At 41.5% G+C, this 15,306-nt stretch overlaps 1 protein-coding gene across 1 annotated transcript in view; it reads right to left on the bottom strand.

The window, feature by feature from the left end:
- The window catches only part of HYDIN (HYDIN axonemal central pair apparatus protein), a 388,294-nt gene that overhangs the window by 219,535 nt on the left and 153,453 nt on the right, over positions 1–15,306 (bottom strand). Inside the window, 3 exon segments of the mRNA XM_033218949.1 lie at positions 147–290; positions 2,414–2,687; positions 6,239–6,477. Coding sequence (XP_033074840.1) covers positions 147–290; positions 2,414–2,687; positions 6,239–6,477 — 657 coding nt within the window.

The following is a 15,306-nucleotide window of genomic DNA, read 5'->3' as shown; positions in this document are numbered from 1 at the left end:
GAATGTGTACTGGCCTCTGAAGCTTAAAAAACATGGGCTGAGCAATGCGTGGAAAAGGATGCCCGTTAATTTAGCTTTCGAAATGAAAATGTAAACATGCTGACCCCAGTCGGAGCACCCAGCCCTCGCCAGCACACGCCACTGACCTTCTCCAGTCGGTAGATGAGCTGCTTGGTGGAGAGCTGGATGAGAGGCGCAACGAACTCACAGGTGATGTTCACAGCCATCAACAAGCTCTTCCCTTTCTGTGTCCCGATGATGGCGTGGCACACCAGCTTCTCTTTAACTATCTGCCAATGAGATAAGCCAGCATTTGGGGAACAACTATAACTTCATACTTATTTACCCACTGAGAGAACATGGATTTCCCACTACCTGCCTGGGGACACAAGGCAGAGCACACTTTTAGGAATAGCACGCTTCAGGGGCTGCTCTTTGTCACATGATTATGTTTTGTTAGTTAAACATGGCTTTGATGGATTCTGTATTTATTTCTGACTGCCCTGAGGCAGTTGACTTACATTCAGTTCCATGTACATATGTATAGTTATATTATGATCTTCTGTGCATGAGGAGCTGTGTTGGGTGCCGGGAGTACAAAATACTGATGAACGAGACAGATAAAATCTTTCCTGGGGCTTATAGTTCAATGATAGTTATATGATTTCTTATTAAACTATTGAAAACTGTAGTTGGAAAATTTTTGCCTTTTTATTTTTATTTTTTTGTTGTTTTTAGATGGAGTTTTGCTCTTGTTGCCCTGGCTGGAGTGCAATGGTGCAATCTCAGCTCACTGCAACCTCTGCCCCCGGTTCAAGTGATTCTACTGCCTCAGCCTCCCAGGTAGCTGGGATTAAAGGCATGTGCCACCATGCCCGGCTAGTTTTGTATTTTTAGTAGACACAGGGTTTCTCCATGCTGGTCAGGCTGGTCTCGAACTCCCAACCTCAGGTGACCCACCCAGCTTGGCCTCCCAAAGTGCTGGGATTACAGGCGTGAGCCACCGTGCCCGGCCAAATTTTGGCCTTTTATACTTAAACATTTAAAAATCATGCATTAGGAATTAATATTTCTTTGGACTCAAAAAGCCTAGATTTTTATAAAGCAGAAAGATCAAAAGTGAATTTGTAGCATGAATAGGTTATGTTGAAGAGTGCCCAGGTTAGGGATGTTAATGCATTCCAGTCTCTTCTCATTTATGTAGCATGATTTAGAAGAACATTTAGGGAAGCTTTTAGTAAAGCTTAAGCTGAGTTTAGTCCCCCAGCAGCTCAGAATTAATGCCTTCAAAAATATGGACAACTCTTGATAACCACATTATAAATATGCTCTTCCAACAGCTGTCAGTGTCTTGAGATAACGGCCTGTGTTCTATTCATCTTTGCATCCTCAGTGCTTAGCACAGTATTTGTCACATGGTATACACACAATAAAAGTTGGCTGATCACCTGAATAACAGAGAGAAGGAACATATTACCTTTTTCACAATGAGAGATAACCCCCTTTTTTTTGGAATTGAGGATGCATTTTACCTGAAAATGCTCTATGAAGAAATAATCTAATGAAATAAAGTGGAATCTGTGACTTAGAGAAGCTAAGCAAGGGACTAGCTTTCCAGCTGTGTCTACTGGGAGACAAAGTTCTTTTTGCTTCCTATTTCATGTGGGGAAAAGTCAGTATTACCTCCAAATTTGGCGAAACAAGCAGGATCTTAGGCAAGCATCATTTCTCATCTACAAGGCCTGCATTTTGTGGGGAGGGAGAGACTCTTAAGTGACTTTGAAAGCCTTTCCTTTAGTTTTTTAACGATTTCCACACTCTGTGAGCGAATCGGGATAAACAGACACATGATGTGGATCTACCGAAATGTTTTACGTAGAATGTATGGAGATCATGTAAATGAAAGCAGGGAATCAGAGTTGCTGAAGATAAATGTGGTTCTTTTATTAATGCATAAAAAGAAGATGTTTTGAAATGTGAGTTGTAGTCAGTCTGGAAAGAAAGGAACAGGGATGTCCCAATACCTGAACAGGAGAGGCAGCCCAGAGTGTCGATACAAACACCCTTTTTGAATGAATATTAAATTAATCCTGCTAAGTGTTAATAGGAGAATCTGCTTTGGCTAAAAACTGGATGTTTTTCGACCAGAGACTTGCTGGCTTGTCACTGTGGACCCTGGGCATGAGAACCTCCCTTAAGACTGGGTTCACAGTAGCTATAGAAACAAATGGACGACTGAGCAGAGCTGGACCCCAAAAGCAACAGATGCTACCATGGTAACTCAGGACTGTACACAATCCTTGAGAAACCATATCCTTCCTCAGATAAATGCCAAGGGACTTTCCTAAGAAATAGATATAGTAGAGATTTAATTAGGAAAAAACAATAGTTCCCAAATGTGCTGTCCCCTTACCCTGGGAGTAGCAGAATAGCCTTCGAGTATCATATCGATTGTCTGGCCTGGGTACAGCTCCATGCTGGCGGGGTGAAGATGAAACACAGGGCTCTGTGGATCCCTGGGCTCCTGAGAGCCACTGGGCTGGGGCCGGATATGAGCATGTCCCTTCTTAACCCGGCCCTTCTTACTCAGCTTGGCCTGGGGTTGGAAGCTGTCATTCATCCAGAACAACTGTTGGACTCGACGTCCCTTGTTGATCAACTTAAAGTGGTAATAATGGGTATCTAGGCTGAAAAAGCAGAGGCAGGTGTTGAGGGGATTCCATTTAGGTATGTTCTGTTCAGCTCTACACCCTTGGGATTTACTCTTCCGGAAGGATTTCAAAAGTGAGCCACAATATAAGACTTTTTTTTTAATGTAGGAAGACTAAGTCACGATGCCACTAGGAACTAACAGTGATGGGACAAGGTAGTATCTACTCAGGGGACCAACAGGTGTGGAATCACAGACCTGGGTTTGGTCCCAGAGTCAGCATCACCATGTAGGGGCTGTGGAAAATCTCCACTCCCCGTCAATCTTCCCCTGTAGGCCCCACACACTGCAGGACACATTCAGTTCACGTGAAAAGCAATTCTATTTAGAGAAATAGCTCTGGGGAGTGAAAGGAAAGCAAAATACCTACTGGAGGAGAAGCAGGTTTCAAGCTGTGCTGAGAAAATTACTATTGACTGAGTGGAATGTCCCGTAATGATGGGCTCAATTTGAAGGAAGCTTTGAAGAAAAACCATGCATATCCTCTAAGCTTTAACAAAGGACAGGGGGACTGCAATGGGCCAGAACACCACCGCGATTGGTCACCTATCTCAGACTAATGTGCTTTAAAGATGTTGCAATTTCATGTATTCATTTGTTCATCATGCATTCATATATTCCACAAATATTTACTAAGAACGTTCTGACTGCCTGGCTATTTGCTAAAAAAAACTGGGATTTCTAAGATCTTGGATATGGTTCAAATGTGTTTTTGTTTGTTTGGGATTTTTTCCCCCCCACAGGCTTACTTTAAAATTTATTCTTAGGGAAAAACTCATCTCAGGACTGTTTTTTAATTTTTAAATTTTATTAGGCTTTGAGATTTCATCCCATCTATTCTTCCTTAGGAAATGACATCATGCCTGGTAAGTTGAACCATGAAATAAATAATCAGAAGGAATATTTGCTAGTTGTCAGGTATAACCATTTCTATCTAAATACATTGTGAATCTGTGTCCACGGGGCACGCTCAAGGGAGTTACTTTACTTGGTAGTTTATGGCTAACAGTAAGCTTTTGGGGGAAATAATAAACAACATATACTGTTTATAAAAAACACATACTGATTACTAGGCAGGATGTCTGTTACTTATTCACAGTATATCATTCAATCATTACAGCAATCCAGTCATGGTAAGTATATTTACTACCATTTTATAGATCAAGAAATGGAAGTTCTGAAAACCTAAGGGAGTTGTCCAAAAATATGCAATTAGAAGCGGCGGCATATGGCTATTTCTTTAGACCAGAGGTTGGCAAACTTTTTCTTTAAAGGACTAAATAACAAATATTTTAGGCTTTTGGGGCCACATAGTCTCTGTAACAGCTACTCAACTTTCCCTTGTAGTGTGAAAGCAGTCATAGACAATACGTTACAAAATGGGCATGGCTGTGTTCCAATAAAACTTTATTGACAAAAGCAGGCAGAGGGGTGTAGTTTACCCAGCCCTGCTTTTGGCAATTCTTCTGGAGATTGCGGGCATAGTGATTTTATGTAAAAAAGTTTAGGCAGAGGTCAAATTAGCAACTAAAAGCTACAGTTTGCTTTTATATTCATAGAAAACTGTTAGCTAACCCTCCAATTTCATGTGTCAGAATATCCTTCGAAGGCTACTTGACACTATTTGTAGATTTAAAAGAACATGTAATTAGGTCTGGTTTGCCATGTATTGTTTTCTACAATTATATCTGAGTGCACGAAAAGAAATTTGAAACTAGAAGCACTGGTATGCAATGACAAACTACCCTAGCTTACAGCCAACAGACAGGCAGAGAGGAGGATTCTTACATTTAGCTGACTCAAAAAATATAATTGGATACTTGTCTAAAAGCATGCAATTCAACCATGTGACTTGCTTTTTACTTAATTTTCTACTAGTTTACGGCATTTTCAATCAAGTCCATATTTTGTAGATGGAGCAGAGGGAAGGATTTTGGGGAAAGCACCTAACTGATTAATGTCAGTCACATCTCCAAGCACAGCATATATAACTTGATTTCAGGGCCTGTGAGCCCAGAAGGCAGGGGGAATACCCTTCTGAGATCTGTTCACAGTACTGCAACAGGTAAGTTCAAATTCAACTGGTCCCCAGGAGCCAACTAGTGATAGCTACATGACTTTCCTGAGGAATCAAGAATAAATCCCCACACATACCCTCTACACTTAACACTCAAACCTCATATATATATACATATTTAATTTCAGATAAGGTCTTGTTCTGTTGCCCATGCTGGAGTTGCAGTTGTGTGATCCTAGTTCACTGTAGCCTCAACCTCCCGGGTACAAGCAATCCTCTCACCTCAGCCTGTCAAGTAGGTAGGACAACAGGCATGTGCCATCATGCGAGGCTAATTTTTTTTATTTTGTAGAGATGTGGGGGTTCTCCCTATGTTGCCCAGGCTGGTCTCTAATTCCTGGGCTCAAGCCATCCTCCCACCTCAGCCTCCCAAAGTATAAAGTGCTGGGATCATAGGCATAAGCCACTGCTCCCAGCCCTATAAATATATATATCTCCTCATATATATCTATATATGTGTGTGTACACATATATATGTGTGTGTGTATATGTATACGTGTGTGTTTTTTCTTTCTTTTCTTTTCTTTTTTTTTTTTTAAGACAGGGTCTCACTCTGTCACCCAGGCTGGAGTGCAGTGGTGCCACCTTGGCTCACTGCAACCTCTGCCTCCTGGGCTCAAGTGATTCTCCCACCTTAACCTCCTGAGTAGCTGGGACTATGTGCACCCGCCACCATGTCCAGAATTTTTTGTATTTTTGTAGAGATGGGGTTTCCCCATGTTTTCCAGGCTAGTCTTGAATTCCTGAGCTCAAGTGATCCTCCCGCCTTGGCCTCCCAAAGTGCTAGGAGTATAGGCTTGGGCCACCGTGCCCGGCCCAAATCTGATTTTTATATCCACATTTAGATTGTTCTGCTCAGTGGTGTCTATACTGTACCACATCTTATTTAAATATTTAGACCCTCTAGCTTTTCCTGGGTAATCAGGCAAAGCCAATGGAAACCATCTCAGTTGTTGGTGCTATGGTGGGGAGTCAAGTAGAGGACATAAGCTTCGAAAAAGCTGCTGGCTCTGCAATACTTGATAAAATACACTTGCAGTAAATTTTTACCTTCCTAGGTATGTTCTGCTTAGGTTACCACTAAGCTGTATCTGTATTTTCTATATTTATGGAGAGGGATTAACAGTGTATTAGAATTAAAGAGGAGAAATTATGGTTGAGAGTCTAAATTAATCAGAGTAGCTAGTTTGAGAGAAGAATGCATTTCCTACAAACCATATTCTTCTCGCATGTAAAGGGACACAGATTAGAGAATGCAACCAAGTTATGGCTAGAAAATGTCTTCCTGTTGCTGACATACCCATCAGGAGGCAGAAGAGTGAGGATGGGAAAGGAGAGGGACTGAGGTGGCTAGTTTTAATTACTTAAAATAATTTTCTAAAGTAGAGGTGATGCTCAGCACATGCAACATATGTGACATCTACAAAAATTGGTCCATGGTATTTCCTTACCTAAAATGTGCGCCCAAATTGAGTTCTGGAGCAAAGGGCTTATCTGAAACAATAGTGGAACCAATTCCGGAAGCCTGAACAGGAATCCGATAGGTACTGCTATTTTCGATGTCCAAAATGACACAGTCTTTGAATGTCAGTATGTCATTCAGGTTGGCGGTCAGTGCCAGTTGAATATCAGCTTCTGGAGGAACCATGCCTTCATTGGGTTCAATCGTCCAAAGGGATTTTTTGTGTGCCTGCAACACAAGAGTACAAGTTCACAGGGAAGATATTCTTGGCTTTTCATTCTATAGATGTCAAAGCCCTCTACACTTCAAATGGGTGGCACTGTGGAATTCAACATCAGAGACAAATATTATTTTTTGAATTAAAGCAGCTGGATGTTTGTTGGTTTTTCTTTTTTCAAAAAGCAATCTGATTCTGAAGAGCAAACCTACGATTTTACTTTTGAATGCTCTGTGAAGATTTTTACATCTCTTTCTCAAGGTAACAGCCCAATTCTCCAACAAGCTTATAATTATTATCTGCTATAATCTCCAGATTCTGAGACACCAAAGAAGGCACAATATTCTTTATGGAGTTTGAAATTTTTATTTTTTATTCTTACTTATTTTTCCTTTGTTTTTGTTTTTTTTTTTGGAGTTTGAAATTTTTAAAAGAAACGTTTTTCAAATGCAAAATTTCTAGTGTTATAGTGAGGATGAACCAATTTCATTAATAAATACAATATAAGAAGTCATCTGGATTTCTACTAATTTATAATAATAATTAGCCTCATCAGAATCTCATTAGGTAAAATTGCAAACTTATTTTGAAATACAGTCATGTGTTGCTTAACGACAGAGACACATTCTGAGAAATGTGTCATTAGGTGATTTCGTTGCTGTGTGAACATTGTAGAGTGAGATAGTGGAGCCTACTACACACCTAGGCGACATGGTATAACCTGTTGCTCCTACACTGAAAACCTGTATAGCATGTTACTGTACTGAACACTGTAGGCAACTGTAACACTGTAGTATTTGTATATCTCAACCTATCTCTGTTTCTGAGCCTCATCTGCATTTTCTGTTTGTTGTTTTCTGTGATTCATTTTTGATGCTTTCTTTTGAGCTCTCTTCCAGTTCACTAGCTCTCTCTTCAGTGATGTGTAATATGCTATTAAACACATCTATTCTCTCCTTAATTTTGATTTCTGTATTCTTGAATTCAGGTGTTGGTATTTTCTATTTTTACAAGGTTTCCATCTTTTGAGAACTTTTATAATTCTGACTATGACACTCAACTTATTAGCTACTACTACTAATAATTAGGGACCCCTCCTCCTAGCCCCTCCAAGTCTTCTACAAATTTAACGAGCAAATTGTTTTTGGACTTCTCAAGTAAATATAACAAATACATATTCAATGGCTCTCAGGTCCAGGTGTTGCGGGAAATACATAACACCCTGAGGAGCTGACAGCAATGACACTAGTGAGACCAATATTTCAACAACAAAAATGGAATTCAGAAGGAGGCCAGAGTGAAAGTGCTTCAGGGGAATCTAAAGAACAAGAGCAAAGGATGTTGAAACCCTTTGAATGTCTGACAAATGTACCACACACATTTTCTTTTCCCTCCAAATGTGAAATTGGGCTTAATTATCAGGTGGTGTGATTCCTAATTACATGGCACTATATTATTAATATTACTAAAATTCTAATTTATTTAATTGCCTATATAAACAACTCTCTCAAAGTTAATAAAAGGCATCAAATAAAAAACAACCTTTTGAATGAGGTCATGTCCTTTGCAGGGACATGGATGGAGCTGGAAGCCATTATCCCCAGCAAACAAACACAGGAACATAAAACCAAACACTACGTGTTCTCACTCAGAAGTGGGAGGTGAACAATGAGAATACATGGACACAGGGAGGGGAACATCACACACCAGGGCCTGTCAGGGGTCGGGAGGCAGGGGGGTGGAGAGCATCAGGAAAAACAGCTAATGCATGCTGCGTTTAATATTTAGATGGTGGGTTGATAGGTGCAGCAAACTACCATGGCACACGTCTACCTATGTAACAAACCTGCACATCCTGAACATGTACCCCAGAACTTAAAATAAATCTTTCCCCATTTTGATGGCTTATCACTTAGATCAATTATGAAAGTCCTGTTTTATTTTGGGAAAGACATTACTCAGAAGTACTTATGTGGATTAATCTTTATAGAAAATATTTAGTTATTACCAATATGCACTGAGAAAAAGCTGCAAAAGAAGAGATGTGGAGAGTATTTAGATGCTTCCAGGATAATAACTGAGAGGAAAAGCCACACTCTCCAGTTCATCAGAAAAGAGTTTGATTATTCCTTCATGAATCTTCCTTGTGAATCTCCCAATAAGCTTCGTGAAGCTCCCTGAGTTTGGTACCACAGAAGAAGCCCTCCAAAGTAATGCATTCAGTAGAAAACAATGGATTTGAAAACAAATGCAAATTTTACTATTTGAGCGGGACTCTAGAGGACATTCCAGTCTAAGATTATCCTTCTTTCACTTAATTCTATGATATACCTCTTCTAGAAAAAGGAAAAAAAAGGAGAAATGTAAAAACACATGTAGCTCTGTGGGGGCTTAGGTACCATGGACTGGAAACCTCCTGACAAACTTAGGTCAGAGTTACACTGATGATCTCTGTAAGTGACATAAATGTACATTGCAGATTGCAGGCAAGAGTTAGAGATTTCATCCAGGCAGAATCTCACAGGGTGACAGTGCCTTGGAATGTCACCAAAATCCTGGTCTGGCGCCACTGCAGATTAAAAAAATAGATTCGGTCAGTGGGCCCGATGGTCACTCTTAGGAATAGGCTCACAGGTACTTAAATAAGGAAAATCTAATATTTAAAGCAAAATGTCAATTTCCCAATTTATAGTTGAGGACAAATGTAAGACAGAGCAGAAAGGCTAGTTACATCTCTTCCTGGTTTGAAAATCTACATGGGAAATAAGTAAATTGCATTTTAAAATTTAAATGAATTAAATAAAGGAAAGAAGAACATTTTTCAAGATTTTAAATTGTATATAAATGAGGATGTAGATGAATGATAATGAGGAAATTTTAATTTTGGCATTAATGGAAACTATAGATATAACTAAGTCAAGAGTCCTATTATTACTCATAAATCTTCAAATATGGAAAATCCCAAAGCGACGTAGAAACAGAAAAAAAAAAAAATTAAACATTAAATACCACACTAGATAAAGTACGACCTGGATGGAGATGTTTGTATGATCATTGTCTGTATTCAAAGGACGCGCATGAAAAAAATGATGAATCTTGAAAGACTCATCTATTTTTCAGAATTTTCTCGATAACTTTCCTACTTATAGTAACTTGGTTCTAGCAGAGTACGAAAACAATCAGAAAACAGTAAACAAAGTCTCTGTCTCTCCAGAGCATTAATCTGTATTTGTTTATAATTTTGTATTAAAATATTAGTAAAAGGTAATAATCCTTATACATTTAATTTTCAGGACTGTAGCTCAATTATTATTGCCAAGAGAAACTATAAGGATTGAACGTTACAGTGTTCTATCCATACTTAGGTTCAAAGAAATAATTTCTGATGCATCTTCCTAATTTATCAAAAGAAACATTTTAACAGCCTCAAAGTGACAACACTAAAATCCTCTAACACATTAATCACAGAAAATGACATAAAAATGTGTTCTAAAACAGCTGTAAGTGGAAATTCAATTTTCTGTAGACATTTTAAAATGGATCAAGGTAGTTTCATTTCATCTTGAATTTATATTACAGTAGATAGGAATCTTTGACTTTTATCATTTTCAGTGTGCATACACAATCAAAGCAATAGATGGAAATAGATTTCTCATGCTTGAGTAACCAGACCTTCTCCTTTCTTAGAACTGTTTTCCCTACCTGCTGTTCTGAAATTCTAGGCTATTACTATAGATAAGTTTGTGGTAGCTGTTGTAACAGAAAGACCCCTGATGCTCAACGGCTTTATACAACAGAAGCTTATTTCCGGCCCAAGTGAATTCCAATTGGTGACAGGTGTGAGGATGGGCTTCTGTTCCATTTAGTCTTTCAAGGATGTCTGCTAAACAGATTCCGACATATTTAACTCTTGGTTTCTAAGAGATCCATATTGACATCCATCTGGCCAGTAAGAGAAGAAAGAGAAAGGAGGGTTGTGTGCTAGGATTTTACGCACCATGCCTGGAAGTGGTGCACATCACTTCCGTTCAATTCCACTGGCCAGAACTGAGTCAATGCAACCTAACCCCAATGGAGGGTGGGAAATGTAGTCTAGCCCTGGGTCTAGAGTAAAGAGAGATGAGCGTGCTGAGCTGCTAGCTGCTGTCTGCCAGCGTTTCCTTGTTGGTTCACTTTACTGCCACATCCTCAGATCGTCCCCCAACTCTCCCAGATCTCATATTTTGAAAGGTGAAGAGCTTACTCCATCAGAACACAGATCCTATGGGAATTGCCTTTCAGATCCTATGGGAACTGCAGGGTTAGAGTTCACACCCATCTGCTTTTAGGACAAATGGAGGGGCAGCTAGAGAGAAACTAAGAAAGTTCTGGGCAAGAAGATCTCACTGTGTTGACCCTTCTTCCCAAATTGGTGGCCTGTTAGCATCCTACATAGCTGTGCTCATTTATGTGACTCAGCTTACAATGAAAACATAATGCCATTTATGTGAGATAATGCCATTTTTGTCTTTTCATCAAAAAGCAAAATGCCTTGCAGAGAGAGAGAGTATCATCAATGTCATCTTGCCTATTCCAATAATTTGTTTTCCTCCTCTAGCTGGTAGCACAGGCCAAACCTCTGCTCACGATAAAGTGAGAGTGTCATCAGCATAAGTGGTCTTTCAAGTCAGGGGACATTAGTTTTCAATGGATGTGTACCATTTCTCTTCTGTTTCCTGCTGACATAGGTTGGCTCTTCTGGAAAGACCTGAAGTTGTTCTTCAGGCCTGAATTGGTGAGTTTTCTGATGAAGCTATTAATCAATGCTTGGCATAAAACCAGACAGGAAAATATATTATAGAATCCAAGACCAAGACACATTAAAATGCCAGATGCTAAGGCACTGGACTGCTCTTACCTTACATGAGTCAGCCTCGAAACTACTCTATCATCCTTGTGTCTCTCTGGTGGTTGACTTTTAGGGCTATCCTTTGCTTTTAGGGAGGGCTTGGTCAGCGTGACATTTTCTGTTATTAAATGGAAAATTGACTAAAAAAGGAAAGGATGAATGATAATCATCACAGTTGTGGAGGGCATTTCATAACTCTTTCAGAACCACAATAGGGCAAAATAGTAGCTGATGGAAATAGGGTGGGAGGGAGGGCGCTGAAGCAAAGGGATGCAAATTTGAGTCCCTCCTCTGCTGCTTTCCAGATGTGGAACTTTGGGGATGTCTCCTAACCATGTATGCCTGGTCTCAGGTTTCTCATCTGTAGCTCAGGATATTGACTGTACCTTCTGTATAGAGCTGTGGGGATGGATGAGTGAGAGTGCAGGTAAAATCTCAGCACAGTGTTGGGCACAAAGCAAGTCCTCAAGAATGAAAACTATTGTCATCATTTTCCCCAAATCTGAAATGCCCCACGTGACATACAATCATGAGTTCAATAGTATTTACTAAAAAAAAATAAAAAAAAAAAAATAACAAAACAGAAAACAAAGATGGATGCTAAGGAAGCATTTAACATACAAGACTCTTGCCAGAAAAGGAGACGCTGTGGGGCTGTGATAGGCAGAATTCTAAGCTGGCCTCCAGGATCTCCACCTCTTGGAGCACGATTATCTTCCCTCAGTTACTTAGTCAAACAGAAATCCAGGTATTGCTGTGAAGGATTTAGCACATATAGGTAAGGTCCCAAATCAGCTGACCTTTTTTTTTTTTTTTCCTGAGATAGAGTCTCACTCTGTCGCCCAGGCTGGAGTGGAGTGGTGCGATCTTGGCTCACTGCAACCTCCGCCTCCTGGGTTCAAGCCATTCTCCTGCCTCAGCCTCCCAAGTAGCTGGGACTACAGGCGCCCACCACCACGCCGAGCTAATTTTTTGTATTTTTAGTAGAGACAGGGTTTCACCGTGTTAGCCAGGATGGTCTTCATCTCCTGACCTTATGATCCCCCTGTCTCGGCCTCCCAAAGTGCTGGGATTACAGGCATGAGCCACCACGCCTGGCATCAGTTGACTTTAAGATAGGGAGATTATCCTCAGCGGTCGTGACTTAACCAGACCATACTCTTCCTGGTGAAAAGATTCCAAGCACAGAGGGCCTAAGGGAGGGGCCACATGGCAAGGAACTCCAAAGTAGCTGAGAGCAGTCCCTGAGGGCCACCAAAAAAACTGAGGGACTCAGTCATTCAACTGCAAGGAAAAAAGTTCCGCCAATGACCTGGGGGGCCCAGTAGTGGGTCTTTTCCCCACCAAGACATCCAAAAGGAATGGAGCTTGGCTAACCTTGATCTCAGCCTCTTGAGATCCTAAGGAGAGAATCCAGCCTGACCATGGCTGGACCCCTTACCCACGGAAACTGAGATCGTAAGTTAGTATTGCCTTAAGCTGCTGTGTTTGTGGTAATTTGCTACCCAGCAAGAGAAACCTATACAGGGTTCCAACTATTTGTTCCAAGGATGATAAAAAAAAAAATTAGCCTTCCTAAGCTTTCCATGAAAATGTCAGCCATACCTGCCTTTGCTTTTTCTATAATGTGGGGCTAGAAAGCCAGAGTCGTTTGAGCAGCTCGTAAACAACACGTACAGGAGGTATGTGTGTGCCTGCAAGGAATATGACTGTGCGAAAGACGGAAAATTAATGATCTTTTGCAATTCAGAATTCTGTGACCACCAGTGATGAGTGTTAAGCCCTCCCCTCTGAGGTTTCACATATCTAAAGATAACATTTGCTTTTTATTTGACAACACGGCAGCAGCACACTTATGCAGTGCTCAGCTCCCAAGGTAAAGCAGCCAGGGCTTTTATAGGTTTCCTTATTGTGTGTTTAATATTTGCCACAAAAGGGAGAAGTGAATACCATTGTTTGCACATGTCACCTCAACAATCACCGGGGGTGTGGCTGTGCTCACACAGACTTGCTTTCTGTAGTGCTAATAACTAGGAAGCCTGAAGAAAATAGCACTGTGCGCTTTTCTTCCAAATAACTCATTTGCCAATTGAAATCTGCAAGAATCTCCTTCCTTGAAATAAAGAGACCAAATAACAATAGGAAGCAATGTGCAGAGTGAGGGATTTCTTTGGAGTTACACTATTATCTCAGCAGATGACCAATACTTTGTGGAACAAGAACAATGAAGGGTCACCAAGGCCTTTCTTTTTTTAAAAAAAAATTTCTTCTGAGATGAAGTCTCACTCACTCTGTCACCCAGGCTAGAGTGCAGTGGCGCGATCTTGGCTCACCACAACCTCTGAGCAGCTGGGATTACAGGCATGTGCCACCATGCCTGGCTTATTTTTATATATTTTTTTGTAGGGACGGGGTTTCATCATGTTGGCCAGGCTGGTCTCTAACTCCTGACCTCAAGCGAACTGCCCGTCTCAACCTCCCGAAGTGGTGGGATTACAGTCCCTTTCTCCTTTTTGTCTTCTAAATGGGGTCTCTTGTCATAACAGTTATTTTCCCTGAAGTGAGACATTTTGCTGCTTAAGACAGTTAACTGAAAATGAGGAGATGAGATGCAGAAGAAATGGTGTAAAGCTTTACACGGGAGGCAATTTAAGGTCACAATCAGAAGTGTGGGCTTGAGAGTCTCATGACCTGGTAGTCAACTACGGACTGTGCCATTCATAGCCAAGTGACCTTGCACTAATTTTAAAATCTAGATTTTGGTTTCCTTTTATGTTAAATGTTAACCTGAAGATAAAATAAAAGGGTGCTAAGCGGCTAGCACCTCGTCTATCATAGATTACATGCTCCGTCAGTGGTGATTGCTACTAACGTTATTTTCCAAACTTCCCATTCAGTTCTTCTTCCTGCTGGCACCCTCCCCAGTCTACATGACTGACAGTGATAGGGACTGAGGGCAGAGGAATCTAGGTAGAAAAGGGTGGGTCCCTGGTGAAATTCTACCTTTCAGCTGAAAAGCCTGAACCCATGGCCCAAAGTGAGAACTTATATCCCTGTTTTCCCAGTTGAATGTTGCCTTTCCCTTAACCACCCATCGCCCCACCCCATGCCCCAGCCTGTGCCTATAAAGACTCCAGACTCAGCTGGCAGAGAGGAGAAGCAGCTGCATGTTGGGGATTACAGAGAGGACAGCTTGATGGAATAACTCTGGAGAAGAATCCGGCTGCAGATGGCCGGACTTCAGGGGAAGATCACCTACCTGCCTCATCTCCTTTTCAGCTCCCTCTCCCCCTGAGAGCCACTTTCATCGGCAATTAAATCTCCACATTTACCATCCTTAAATTTGTTCATGTGGCCTCATTTTTCCTGGCTGCAGGACAAGAGCTTGGGATCCCTGAGTGCAGATACAAAAGGCTGTCATGCTGGCCCTTTGCCCTGGTTGGCACAGACACCTAATGTGTCCACAGCAGACAGCAGAACTAAAACAGCACTGTAACACACCCTCTGGGGCTTCAGGGATTTCAGGCACTGCCCCCCCGCCCCCCACCCGACCTCCCACCCCCAAGATGCTGCCACAGGGCTTGCATGTAGTTTGCTCCTGCTGACACCCAGGAGTGCTCACTCTGGCTCCTGCACCCATTCACCTGCGCACTCCCACCTGTGAGGGGTGGGGCGCAGCGGGTCCAAGTGAGTAGAGTTTGATCTTGCTGGTGCCGACACGGTTGGCTGGTTTCCCCACTCATGCACTCCAGTTCCCACCTCATTCGCACGCTCCCTCCCGCAAGGTGTTGAGAGCAGCCGGCTGAATAAAGGAGACACTCCCTTTGCGAGTCCCGTGAAGGGGTCAGGGAAATATCCTGCTTCAACAGGTTTATCTTTCAGTGATCTGATCCTGCTGCTCTCCTGCTGGGCATTCTGCACAGCTCTCCAATGTCTGGATGAGAGGCAATGA

Source organism: Trachypithecus francoisi, unplaced genomic scaffold, assembly GCF_009764315.1.
Source record: "Trachypithecus francoisi isolate TF-2019V2 unplaced genomic scaffold, Tfra_2.0 Lachesis_group10, whole genome shotgun sequence".
Taxonomy (NCBI): domain Eukaryota; kingdom Metazoa; phylum Chordata; class Mammalia; order Primates; family Cercopithecidae; genus Trachypithecus; species Trachypithecus francoisi.
This window is presented reverse-complemented; position numbering and strand designations above follow the sequence as displayed.